This window comes from Leuresthes tenuis, unplaced genomic scaffold (assembly GCF_036924035.1).
Source record: "Leuresthes tenuis unplaced genomic scaffold, fLeuTen1.0.hap1 SCAF_16, whole genome shotgun sequence".
Classification (NCBI taxonomy): domain Eukaryota; kingdom Metazoa; phylum Chordata; class Actinopteri; order Atheriniformes; family Atherinopsidae; genus Leuresthes; species Leuresthes tenuis.
This window is the reverse complement of record NW_027325370.1, coordinates 23,611,795-23,626,054: the sequence shown is the minus strand read 5'-3', so window position 1 is coordinate 23,626,054 and position 14,260 is coordinate 23,611,795. Positions and strand designations below refer to the sequence as shown.

At 40.5% G+C, this 14,260-nt stretch overlaps 1 protein-coding gene across 1 annotated transcript; it reads right to left on the bottom strand.

Moving 5' to 3' along the window:
- Positions 1-521: 521 nt before the first annotated feature.
- Positions 522-14,051, bottom strand: sypb (synaptophysin b). Its single transcript, XM_072367751.1, has 7 exons — positions 13,970-14,051; positions 12,587-12,652; positions 6,614-6,738; positions 5,121-5,319; positions 4,805-4,996; positions 4,401-4,710; positions 522-2,632 (listed from the first exon to the last, which is right to left on the bottom strand). The coding sequence occupies exons 1-6, from the start codon at positions 13,985-13,987 to the stop codon at positions 4,432-4,434; spliced, it is 879 nt and encodes a 292-aa protein (XP_072223852.1). The 5' UTR covers positions 13,988-14,051; the 3' UTR covers positions 522-2,632; positions 4,401-4,431.
- Between the last annotated feature and the right edge of the window lie 209 nt (positions 14,052-14,260).

Sequence of the window (14,260 nt, the reverse complement as noted above, 5' to 3'; positions counted from 1 at the left end):
CGTTGTTAATAGAGTCAAGAAGGTTTTAATAGTTAAAGTTAAAGTTAAAAGAAGATGCAGAAGATTGATGATTGTTGATACCACCCCCAAACACTAGGACACACCAGCCGCAGTCCTCAAAACAACTACAGATTACATCAAACCAAAACCTTTGATTAAAACTCTGTGTGTGTGTGAGCACAGAGTATATATAGGCAAACCAACCTGCACACTGACCCACATCCTGCCTGAAATGATATTAAATGCTCCACAGATAAATAAAGGCCAGCTTCAATAATACCTCAATGTAACAGGTAATTTACAATTCACCACAACTTCTACTACTTCATTGAACACTCGAGCTGTTCTACCTCTAGATTTTGTTGCACATTTCACAGTATAATAGAGGTATTTACTTACTTTATGTCAAAGCTGATATTTGATACATTTATTTCAGGAATGAAAGAGAAAAAAAAACCCAGTTGAGCCGAAAGGCAATAATCTCTTACAAAGAGAAAAACACAGTTTAACCTTCAACAGAATAATTTCAAGTTTATTTAATTTTGTTTCACATGGATCCCATATAATAAGAATACAGCAGAATTCTGGAGAGTCTTGGATATTTTTTTCTTATCACTATCATAAATACATCATACACAATAAACACAGCACTATCCAAAGGCTTAGAGTGTATCACAAGACATCATTCACCACTAACAACAGAGTATATTTCATTTCAGCATATTTATAAGAGCTACAGAGAAAGAGAAAGAAAGACAGAGAGAAAAAACAGAGTTGGGGGGGGCGGGGGCTAGAGGAAGAGAGACAGCCAGAAGCCTTTACTCTGCCTGAATCAAAGAACCCTGATTTTTAAAATAAAGGAAGGTCTGTACAATGGACAATGATATACTTGACATGGATAACAAACCTGTTCTGATGAGAACTGTGAAAGCAACACTACCAATGGAAATACATCTCTTACCATTTGGCAAACATGCTCTTGAATATCCAAACAGAGACCTGGCAGCCATACAATTCTATTCTTATCTGATAGCAGTAATTATTGCAGCACTTACTTTGTGCTTTAAGTAGAATATAGCAGAGTTACTGTTTATTATGTGCTGTGCAGTAACCACTACGATGGATCAAATGTATATTTTCACTTTCCTGTAGCTTTAAACCTCGGCCTCTCACATATGATTATAGATGCTTTTGGCTGTAAAGAGTAGGTTGCATGCAGTTAATTGGCTTGCCTTTTGAAAGAGGAGAGACAAAGAAGTACTGAAGACGCAGGACGACCATAGGTATATGGAGGCAAATTCTTCAAACTACCTCCTGGTAATACGCTGCGTGACCAAGGTCTTTAAAATCTAATAAACTTGATTCTTATTTCATGTGAATGTGAGTATGCATGTCACTGATTACAGTGTGATAGGAACACCAGTTAAAAAACTATATAACTCTGTCTTACAACTCTCTGGACCACATAAAAGGCGATTGAAAACAGGACAAGATTCATCGACAAAAGCGGTCTGATGCCTGTACACAAATCCAAACGAATGAACAAACACACGCTGCTAAAACTCTGGCTGACTGCCTGATTCACACACTGACAGCACTATAGTGGATTCTGGAACGGCACAGCAAATATGAGATGCTCACTTATTCTCTTGTCCCTACGCAAGTTGTGAATTTAAACGTCAGGATTTAAAATGTCCGCTGCAGCACAAGAATTCATCCACTCCTGACAGTGATGGGGGGGTGGGGGTATTCAAAGACATTAAAGCTGAAACAGCCTACTTACAACCAACTGTTACCACTACGATTACTATAAATGACTCTCTCTTTGCTCACGTTTCATAAAGATAAATATCTTCTCTTTTCAGCATTTGCATTTTTTTAAACAACCGGCTCCCTGATTATGTCCTGTCAATAACGCTGATTAAAAAATAAAAAAGGAATGAAAAGACAAAAAAAAAATCATGTGGAAGAAATAAAATTTTAAAAAAAATTTAAAAAGATGTTCAGATTCTTGCATGAGTAAATAAAAACATGAGAGTGGTATGAATAGATGAACTAAGGGATAAAGGTTGAAGTTTAAACAAAGTGAGCTCCTAAACAGAACCAAAGTAAATTCAATTGAATAACTCTGTGCTCAACATTTGTTGTATAACAACTAATATGGAGTGCACAATTATTCAACTGTGTACATATAATCATATATATATATATATCAGCATGTTGATATTTACACAGCACAGACAAATACAATCTCCCCAGTTAAATATTATCACTTTTTTCCTCATAAATGTCTTTTCCATTACAAGATTTCTCATAAATGTTCATCAATGAATGTTTTGGTATTTGTATTCAAGTTTTTCTCGTATAACCAAACAGACAATCCTCTGTTGTCTTCTACAGTTAAATACATCACGAGAATAAACATCATGTTACAGCAAAGACCCCAAACCCCCCTCACAACCCACCCCAACGTCCTACTTCCCGGTGGTGACGCCCCAGCCCCCAGCTCCGCGAGCATCGTGCTCCCTCCCTCCCTCCGCCTGTCGACTCACAGATACACAAACAGACAAACAGAGGAGTGTGGAAACGCAGGTGGTGGTTGACAACCACACTCCAAAATCGCAAGATCACCCTGAGAGTAGGAAGAGATAGAAAGGGGGAAGGAAAACATTTTAGGAACAGAAAATGTGTGATCACATTCATTTCATGTTATATATACCCCTATAACTATGACCGTATGCACCTGCTAAACATGAGCACAAGTACGCTCATATGTGACTTTATGTCTCAGCTGAGATCAAGATATAACAATAATGTCACAATATTCGTTTTTAACATAGGCCTATTTTTAGGCAAAATTTGGTTTTTCACATTTTGCACGAGTAGATGTTGGAACCCTTTAAAAGTCACGACAAAGTAAGCAGCAATAACCAATAACCAATAACCAATAACCATTTAAGTTCAGTTCAGAGTTTACAGAGCTGATCAATGGTGGGGGATCTTGACATATTACTGAACCAAAAGGCAAAATGTCATCAACAAGGACGAACCAGACTATTAGCACATACAGAGAGCTGATTAAATGCAAAGATACGAGCCAGTGGCTTGTATTATAAACCCTAACCCATGGTGCTCCGGGCTGTGGACAGACATTTCTGAATCCATCAGGGCTGAGAGCGGTTTTATCAGTCAGATGGAGTATTCTACAGCTTCCGAGCACAACATCAAAAAGCTCTTTCAGGATAGTTTTAAGACTTCTGGGGCTAGTGGAACACAAAGAGAAAAGCGAGCTGATGATTGGAGCTGGATGAGATCAAAGAGCTCACAGAGAGCTGTACAAAAAAAAAGAACTGCCCACTATCCATCTACCCCTACATGCCTCCATACTACAAAGCTGCATCGTACGCCTTTCACCTTTGTCACATAAACACGTTTTGTTTGAATGAACAACACCTGCTGTCATCATTTCGGAAGAAAAGTCATCACAGGAAATCAGAGCGGCTTTTGATGATCACTTCATTTTGTTTAAAGTCTAAACTAAATCAAATATCTCATATGAAAACAGTTTTTTTTTACTGAGCTGTATGTTTCTGTGATAGTTCCTGTGTAGATGTTCACTCTGTCCATTGAAAAGTCCTTCATAATTCCATCGTTAGGGACGGAGTGTGAACTTTTTGTGGACATATTAAGTTGAAATAGCATACTTTTAACAAGAATGCCTATTTACAGTTACAGCAGATATGGATGAGTCCTGCTCACAGTTTTTTTTTTTTTGCTGATGTAATTTTTTTCAAATCTCTAAGACTCTTTTGCTAAGATGTTAGTACAAAAGCCCATTTTTTTGGGCCTCTCCTCACAGTGTTCCCAGGGATAGAAACACAAAAGAGAAAAATGTATATCAAAGTCTGTGACTTTGGAAGATACCATTTGGGTTTGGCAAACTCAGATTGGCAAAGCCTCAAATTTATTCTCCCCGATTCCTCTTCTGTCATTTTGGGATTGATTCGCTGTGGCCTGTTTGTCAATTTGGAAAAATTACAGTCACTGATGTTGTTTTTCTGATGCTTCTTTTATGAGATACCCTCAAAAAGCAACATCAGAATCTGCAGCTGAGGCAGCAGGAATACTTTCATTTGGGCTGCAGCAGACAGCTGCTTTTATTATCCGAGAATTCCATGCAGCCTTTAAGCAGATAAATCTGATCAAGTTTTATTGTAATAAAAAAAGCAAGTGAGGGCTCGTTTGCAAATCAGTTATACTTCAACTCAGACTTGCTTATCTTTTGCCCATGAGATAAGTATTGTGAATAAAGTTCTGTTGGAGTTTAAGAACTGCCATTATCGTTTTGACTCTTAATTCATGCTTGAATTAAAGACCCAAGTATTCAAGCATGTGCTTACCACCCTGCAGCTGTGTTTTGGCTGGACAGGTTCACATTTGATTAGAGTAGGAGGTGGGCTGCTGCTCATAGCCCTGGTTGTAACCTCCATCTTCGTAGCCTCCCTGCTGGCCGTAGTCGGGCTGATATCCTCCCTGGGAGCCTGAATAGGGGTCCTGCTGTCCGTATCCTCCCTGGTCAAAGGATTCAGGAGCGGGCTGCTTCTCCTGTGATGGAACGTATGTTCCAGCAAATGCACCCATCCAGCCGGTCTCCTTGAAGACGAACCACAGGTTTCCCACCCACAAGATCAAGTTGATGAATCCAAAAGCCTGTGCAGCAGAAAGGAGATACATTTTTGTTAACATTACGGTTCTCATAACGACTCTTTATTCAGTTTATCTTAGTCAGGCATTTGGGACCTACCACAGAGGTGTTGAGGCCAGAAACCTTGGGGTCGTATATCTCCTTACAGCGATTTCCTTGCTCATCACAAGCTGGGATGCGAGTGATGACCTTTTCTGGATCAGTGCTTGTTTTCACATCCGACAGGCCTTTAGCCCAAGCACATGAAGACACCAGCCACATGAAGGCAAACACTGCCGTCACAACAAAGTCCTGGGAATCAGCAGCACAACATATTTATTTTTACCAGCAAATCTTAACTCACTGCAAATCATTCATCCACTGGTTGGGAGTTTGAAAAGTAAAGAAAAAAAAGAAAAAAGGCAAGCAAGCTCACAATCTGGGGCCCCTTGTTGTTTTCGCGGTACTTCTCCAGGATGAAACAGTACACAGAGAGGGCCGCCATGGAGTAGAGGAAGGAAAAGACAGCGATGGTGACAAAGAACTCAGCTGAAGACGAGTAGTCTCCAACCAGGAACATACGTTCCCGGTCCCCTCCCTTACAGGTGGGGGCATCATAGTATACCTGATGAAGCCTGAAGACGATATCACAGAGAAAGACATGAGGAAGAGAACGATGAGCTGAGGGTGAGTTTATGTAAAACACATTGCAGTGTCATTCATCAGTAAGGAGCAAACTCTTAATGCATGTATGTGAGTAATTAAGTCGCGATAGACCACACACTGTTTCTCTTATTCATTTTAGACATGTTGCAGTCTTAATATTCTAGATTAGTAGTGTCAACTGTCGTCTGTCTCCATGGAAGTAGGGCTAAGAGGCTCAACTGAATAACAAAAAAAATGATCAGGAACTATTTCAACAAATGTCTGAATCACTTTTTTTTCCATGTAAAAACGCTGCTTTTTTAATTCTTTTCATTCTGTCGCCACTTAAGATAATCTATTTAGATAAATATCTGTTTCTTGGACAAAAGGAACATAGTCATTTACCACTTGAGATTTGAGACTCCAATCTGAATGTTTTATGTTCTAAATGCGGTTTCCTAATTTTACCTCCATGTTTTAGTTCAAATAACACTGTCACTGCTGGACCTTTGCTTTTAATGGAGTAGATTTTTACATTGTTGTACAAGTAGTTTTAATTGCCTATATACATCTGACTTTCCACCACTGATCAACTTTGTGATTAAATTATGACGAAAACAATAAGGGGACATTATTTCAAATGACCAGCTTTAGTTATTGGGAAATTTCTGCCTGAATTCAATGTGATGAGATTGCGTTTGTCTGTTAAACATAAAGCTACATTCAGGGAAAGTTAGCGCAGCCTAACATAAGTGCTGGAGACACTAACATCTAGTGTCAGACTGTCTAGAGCTAAAATAAACCTCATACCAGCATCCATAGGGCTTTTTCACTTACATAATAACACTAATGCAGTGGTTGCAAATTTAGAAGGCTTATTCAAAAGTTTATTTAATAGACAGATTTGATCATCAGTTAAGTAATTCAAGTCTGAAAAAAAGCCAATGAGCACATTTGCAAGATGTCAAACTAATGCTCGTTCATTTGCTCTGTCAGATGCCTGATATAATTTCTAATTTAAGTTAATAAACAGGTTATTAAATGATTGCATACATTAGCTGAGTATTTGTCCTTTAATGTATCAAAATGATTAATCGTACAGCTAAATGACAGACTTTCCATTGACTGTATAATCTATAATATTAAGAGAATAACTGGAATCCTCAACAGCTGGTGTGATGCAAGATGTGCATTCTACTATGCACCCATAGGGTCAGGTGATTTATCTAGATGCAAGTGCATTTGGAGTTTGCAGTGACATTGAAGTCACCACATGACACATACCTGAATGGATATTCAAATTCTACTTCTATGCCTAGGTCACTTTCTGATCGGTTTTTACACTCCACGCTCATCTTGAACATGCCGGAGTAGCTGCCACATGTTGAGAAGGCAAAGATTGCAAAGATCTGTGGGAGGAAAAAGAAAAAAAACACAATGAATTTGACAACTCATCGCCAGTGACCTTTGACACGTCCATTTTATATACTGCGAAAAAAAAACAAAAACGCACAACTTGATATCTATTCATCAATTTCCTGTATGTTGGCCTTATGATAAAAAAACAGCAATATTAGATTTTATTTTGACTGATGAAAAAATGTAAACGAAGACCTTCAGGTAGGATGCAGACATTCCCCACAACCTGCCATTTCTTAGGCAGGCTGATCGTGATCAACAAATCATGTGAAGCTGCTAATAAATTCACAAAAAGTGTAAATCAATGCAGCGCTATCAACCGGTGACAGAGCAAGGGCCGCACCTGTTGCCATGGTTACCAGCAGATATAGTTTTCTGTAGCTGGTTTTGCCATTTTTGGTGCAATAGTGATTGTACATTCACTCGAAGGTTGCCTGTTGATTACTGCAGGTGCACACAGCACTGTCATCCCCTGCTTACAATCACATAAACAGCACAAACACACATAAATGGAGACAGACTCACCCTCTTTCACACACACGCATAGGAGATTAGAGGAGTCAAGACTATTTTTACCACACCCTGCCAACACTGCAGGCCAGATCCGATTGAACAGACAATCCAGCTATTAATCTGGCTGAGGTGCTCTACCATCTGTCACTAAATACTCATCTAAAAGCTACTGTGAAGAAACACACACTTACACGCACTGCCACAACTCTGCATGTGAGCTCTTGTTTATGCATACACACCTGACACGTCACTTCCTTTCGTAACTCCAGCCTTGTAGTACTGTCTACCTACTGCAGGCTTTAACGAACGCGAAACTATTTAGAGTAATCTTTTAACTACTGTCTCCAGGGGGCTAGTTTACTGGATTTACGCTCAACTCAGCCTTAAGCGAGCCTTATTGTGATCGCTTTACTCATCCTTCTCTGTTCCTGAAGGGTTTCATTTTCCCTTGAGCCCTTACAACGTCTCAAACACCTTTTCTGCCCAATGTTCACGAAAAAGGCTGATTAACGGGTTTTAATAATCAATGCAAATTAGTGTGGACGTGATGCAGGAGGCAGCGTAATGTGTAAGAGGGAAGACTACTGCTATAGTTATTACAAACTATGAGCAAGGTGAAAAAAAAGCCAACAGCATAGATTTTCTGTGAGCTACAAAGCAAAAAAAGTATTCATTTGTATCTCCTTTGTATTCGACTGTGTAATCTTTGTTAGGCATGTGAAAACTGACCAGCTTCTACACTGAGAAGTGTTTTTTTCACCTTTTATCTTAATCAAGCTGTTTCTAAGTGCAATAACTGAATCAAATCAGCATTAAGTAGAACAAAAAAAAGATTACAAATCAGGTTATTTTTTCATGCTACATTTTGTTTTTATCCCCACAACCCAGAAAACAACAGGATCAAATGCTGCATAAGCCATGCAGTCAATCAATAGGTGGAGCACTAGCAGCAAATGCAGCATAAGCACAAATCTTCACACAGTGAGCAGTGAGGTATGATATTCCAAGAAATTAATATCATCCATCTCCATCTATTTAGTGTGATTATTCAATCAGACTAGCTGTTTTTACTATCAAGGTTTTAGTTCCTAAACCTAGCTTTATTATTCCATAATAGTTTGAGACAGCGACAGAAATCAGAGACCAACGACAATTGAAGCCTTCACTGTATGCTGGGCCTTGAAATCATCTAGTTTTTTCCTTCAAAGGCAGATAAACTGAAAATGCCCTCTGGATTTTCCATGTAAAACAACAGCCCTCAGTGCTGCTTTAATTCAATCTACAAAGTGACACAATGTTAGGAGAATCATACCAACAAGATTAATCAAATGGGGCAGCGGCATGTTCAGATTTGGTCTAATTTAAAGCTCCAGGATTTGGGGAGATCCAATGGCAGAAATACAATATATTAATCATATTGATCACAAATATGTTTTCATTGATATAGAATAGTATGCAACAGATTCTTTCTATTATATTATTCTGCCAACACAACTAGTTTCACCTGGAACCGATAATCACCTGCTTTAGAGTGGGCATTTTCATATCTTCTGTATTTTGACTGGCCTTATTAATGCTGGGAGAGTCTTTAGTCTTTAGTTGGTTGAAATCTGCAACTTTGCTATATGGTGTCACTTCATCACACTACTCCTTTATAAGTAAACAAGAATGCATACACAATTTTTTAATAGTTTTACTTCAAGGTGGTAATATATAGCTTATGGGTAAGTAGCTTATAGATTATCAGTGTTCATGGTACCAAATGCAAAGAAAACAACCTGGAAATACAGAACATCCCTGCTGGGAAGTCTCAACAACATCTTTCAAAGTAATATGACACACTGAAAGTATATAGCCTCCCTGGCAGCTCTGTGAGCGTTCATCTAGGTAGATTTGATTGGTCGGTATTGGTCTGATTGGTCCTCTGCAGTTACCATGCTAAGCATTTTACTTGTTAGCATGCTAGTATTTGCTGGAGAAATACATTTGACTTTGTAAATCTCTCACAAAGTTCACAACAATCCATTAATCTGATATCGCATCTCACCAAATATCACAAATGTTCAAGTCATTTTTTCACTGGGGATTATCATTCACTCCTTATTGTTATTGTTCACTCCTCCCTCCAGGTTTGCACATAATTGCATTCAAATTCTTCCTGAAAACTCTTTGAGACCAACCAGCCAGAACAACTGGGCTGTGCCATCCCTGTTGACTTGGCTAAAAACCAACGGTCGGCTACGCAGACTGAATCTAAATGGTGGTGGGGGGCGCCCAGAACAATTAAAACCTGCAGTTTTACGGCAATAGATGAGCTAAAGGGAGGATTGATCTGAAGGAGAAATGGAGATGCCAGACTGAGCAAAGAAATGGTGCCACACAGAGTGCTAGGTGCCATGGTAACACTACTGGTAGTCTCAACCACAGCGAGGAGGCTGGTTTCCACTCCTCCTGGCATGCTGGATGGTTGTCAGCTCTTCTGTGCAGTGAAGATATACACGTCTTCACTTTCTGACTCCAACGATCTGTCAGCCATTGCTGTTCTCACGCTGTCTGAATTCCTCTGTCTCTCTTTCTCAGTAAAGCTGATCCACAAATTGATAAAGGCAGCAAAAAGTACTAGTGATATCCAAGCTTGGTTGATGTTTAGCTTTTGAGACTGTCGTTGTTCCTATGAGGCTAGTAGCAACTCCTTAGCTGAAAAAAAAACCCGATAAGAACAATATTATCTGCCATATAAGACATCACTTTGAATGATTTTGATATTCATACACTGTATTTGCCAAATACTTTAGTGCACAGGAAAGTAACTCCTTGCATATGAAAAGAAGACATGTCAAGAGGTGAAAACATGAAGAATTAAGGAGATATAACCACACAGAGTGACTGAACAGCAACTCTGCCCCCCCAGCAACAACAAAATCAACCATCTTTATCACACATTAGGGATTATGCCAAAGTGAACAAGGCTGTTACTTTGTGTTCTCACAACAGCCTTTCTGTGATTGCTGAGAATGAGTCAGAGCAGAAATTTGAATACAGATTAAATCCAACACAGCATCGTGCAGCAGGAGGGGCACGAGGCTGTTTGCCTCCTCTGAGGTTGAACTCTGTATGAGCTGTATTTGGTAACTCTGTGTCTTTCAAAATCCATCAAATCTTGACTTTGTCAGCAAGATTCCCCAGAGGAAGAGAGAAGGTGGGGTCGATTGGGGAGGTGGTGAAGCAAAGAGTCACAAATACCACACAGTACTGAGTTTTAATCTCTCACATCACAGAAACTGTACTTAGAAAGCTCACACATCCTCAACCCACTTACTTCACTGGTCAACCTTTAATGCCTCATCTCTCCAGTTCAGATATATGACTATGAACACGGCTGACAAACTGCTGTCATTGGCATTGCTGTTATTTTGTGTTATAAAAGCACAAATACTTCACTCTATAATGCATAAGTATCTTTTTCATTGCTGCCTGGTTCCACTGGACCCTGCTCAAGAATCTGGTGAAATACTTCAGAGGTTTGGCTCCTCACTCCCCTCTTAAAACCCCCGTGTTGCTGCTGATGCATGCCCATATTAATACAGAAAGAACAGCAGCTCCAGCAGCTCCTCCTCTTGCCTGACGCTAAAGCACGCAGACCCTTTGACAGATGATTCATGTACCCTCGCCTCCCAAACGCGGCTGCTGATTGGTGCTTGGCTTGCAGTGACCCAGGGAGGCAGTGGTGAGGCGTCGGCACACTCACACAGCTCCAGGGAAGGACTACGGAGTCATGCAGCACACTCATGCCTCTGACTGTTCTCCAGCATATCTGCAGAGCCTATTAGGAGTGTGGAGCCCTGTCAACACTACTTTGGTTCAAACGTTTTCAACTGGATTGTGTTATGGGTGTTCCCAGGCTTAAGAGCAGGGGTGTGGCAAAGAATTATGGGACTCATCCAAGGGTGGAGCATCCCCTGCCAAATTCCATTTGTTCACACCCGCTAACAACAACACCAACAACAACAACAAAATCTACATGATATGTCTGCATGCTAATATTTCATGATCAGCAACAGAAGAATATTATGGCTGCAACTAAAATGTACAAAAATCCCAAGGTGACCCCCGGAAGATTCAATTTGTTAACATAACATAACATAAGCATAACATAACAGTAAGGGCTTGCAATTAGTGGCTCTACTCCCACCACTCCACCAGCTGTGGGCAAGAAAAAAAAATTGCAATAGAGCAGCACTGCTGTCAACCCTGCAGCATCTTCACTGAGTACCCTGCTGCTGATGGAGGACAAATATTGTGGAATACAATACATCATAAGACTATAACCCATAGAAAGAGCTCCATGAAGCAGCTACAGGAATTATTTTGCTTGTTCTTTTCTAATTCGGTGTGAAATCTTTGGCCTCTTAGACCACAGTTATGGGGGTGAAGAAATGTTCTTGTCAAGGTGAAATTGTCATATTGCTTGCTTTGATATTCAGTTAATGAAAAAAAAGAGCAGCAAGTCATTGCAACAGAGATGCTGATACAACGGCAAGTTTGATCTTTTCGCTTGAAAAATTACTTCAATGATAAATCTCCTGTTTCTGTGAACGAAGCTATCAGCGGTGGAAAAATTATCATTTTCTGAGAAACTGTCTTATCAAAAACAGGCTTGGATGTTTTTAATAGGCCGCATTCCCAAGTAATAAGCAAATAAATGCAATCAAGATGCAGAAATGTTTTAATCCTTAGCTAAATTAAATAGTTCAAATAATTTCTGTCATCAAAAGCAGAAACTGCTGAATGTTTATTTGCTTCTGGCTTCCTGTTGAAGAGCCCTTAGTCAAAGAAACAACTGTACTGGCGTGCAGAGATTGTGTCTTCTGAGAAGGACTTAATCTCTCATTATTTTATCGCTCAGCGTACTGACACTGTGTTACTACAATAGTGACGTAATACATCCTGCTGGTGTCTCCTGCTCAGCCCTGTCGGGGTAGTATCATCATAACATTGGGATACAAGAGACGCCTCAGTAGCAACCTCAGCCAGTAGGTGCACCATTAGCTGCACAGGCCATGTTTCCACGGAATACATGAAAAATTCCTGACTGCAAAACCCTTGCCAGAGAAGATTAAACACTGGAACAGTTTTCTAAGAGTGCACATTCACATCTGCTATGAAGCACCATGCAGCCTTTTGACATCTGACTCACAGAGGATCACAAATATCTCAGTAAGTGGCAAAAAACCCACAACAAACTGCAAGACTTTTTCCTATTGAACAGTAAACATTCATGCATTTTACGTCACCATAAACATCTGAGGAAAACAAGAGACTTACCCATTGTAGAACTTTTATAAATCCCAGCGGTTGCTTGACTACCGTGAACTGCCCTTGGGCCACCAGCTGTCAACAAAACAAATTAGAAATAAGCTCTGGAGTTTTGGACATTTCTGCTTATTTTTGCCCTCACTGTCAGAACTCAGCATCTCATCAGACCAGACATAGTGATGCTCATATGATAATGTTGATTAAAAAACAAACATTAACCTAATTAGGCCTCACAGCCTATAGGCACCAGAAGGGGTTTGTTATGGAGCAGCAATCCTGCCCGTTATTAAAGTGAGTCATCTTGGTGTCTGTGAGACTATGAAATGGTGTATGAGTGCAGTTGAGTAATTTTGAGATTGCCTTCCAAGGCTAGTGTCTGTAAATGTTAGTGTGTGAGAGAGAGAGAGAGAGAGAGAGAGAGAGAAAGAGAGCTCCTGCCAGCATTACAATTAGACAAAGCTGATTAACTGTCTGTCTCTGCTCTCTTCTTTGCACGCCCCGCAGAAGTCATTTAATTAATTTATGTGAAAATCCTGCAGAATCCGTCTTTAATCGAGGGAAGGAGGATGCACTTGTGTGCAGGTGAATGCGACACCGCAAAGAAGACGGTGTGTCCCTGTGTGCATCAATAAATGGCCGCACAGGACTCGGCAGCAGCAGTGATGCTCTGCTCTCGTGCCGAGGAGCCACACTTTGATCCTCGTCGTTTCTCTGTTTGGACAGAACTGTGGATGTCAAACATATTAAACAGGCGACGCGCGCACAGACAAAAATTCCTGCTCAGGGCCGCCTGACAGCTCGAAACCCGCCTGTTTCGAAGGAAAGTCTGGATGGCTTTGTCACAAACCATTCAGCTTTCCAAGAGGTGAGTTGTTGGGGATGCAGGAGACCGTCTGTGTGTCGGGCCTACTGCGGCTGCACCGAGGAAATTAATCGGATTCTGTTTTTGTTATCTTTAGCAACAGCAATTTGATTCAATTAGGCGAGTCTCTGGAGGTAGCATCGTCTCCTTCCTGTGCAAAATGTCATTGCTGCAGCAGTCTCTGGACATCCTACACATTTTAGGACTGTAATCAGGCCGCTCTGTCACATCTACTGCAGCATCAGTGGAGAGGGGAAAAAATGCCCATTTACACCGTCTTGCCTTCACAAAGCTGTTTTTTTTTCTTTGTTTGTTTGTTTTCTGGTAATACTAAAATTATTATTTCCATTCTAAATGCTAGAAAGCACTGCACTAACATCCTGAGGTCGGAGGATCTCTGGCAAAAATAAAAAATATTACAATATCCCTACAAAAGCGGTCAATGAATTGAAGCAAGTCGTGATCAGTAGAACACCAACAACCAAAGGAAAATTATGGCGAAATAGATGATTTCCTCCCCAAAGCCTTACCTGGTTTGCAACATCCATCTTGGCCGCTTACTCGCTGATAAGAGGATCAGAGGGGCGGGGGGAGGGAGGCGTATAATCCGGAACAGCCCAGGGGAGGAGGCACCTCAGGAGGAAGAGCTGGGCTGCGTCACGAGTTGGACGAAGACGTATGAAGCGTGTTGACGTCAGAACAAACGCTGGACTTGAAGTAGAAGAGAGTCGAGCCGTCTGTCCAATTGCAGCGCTGCTTTATTCTGAGGGAGCAGAGATTGCCCGGAGGCCTTGTGATAAAGAAATGAGCGCATGGAGACT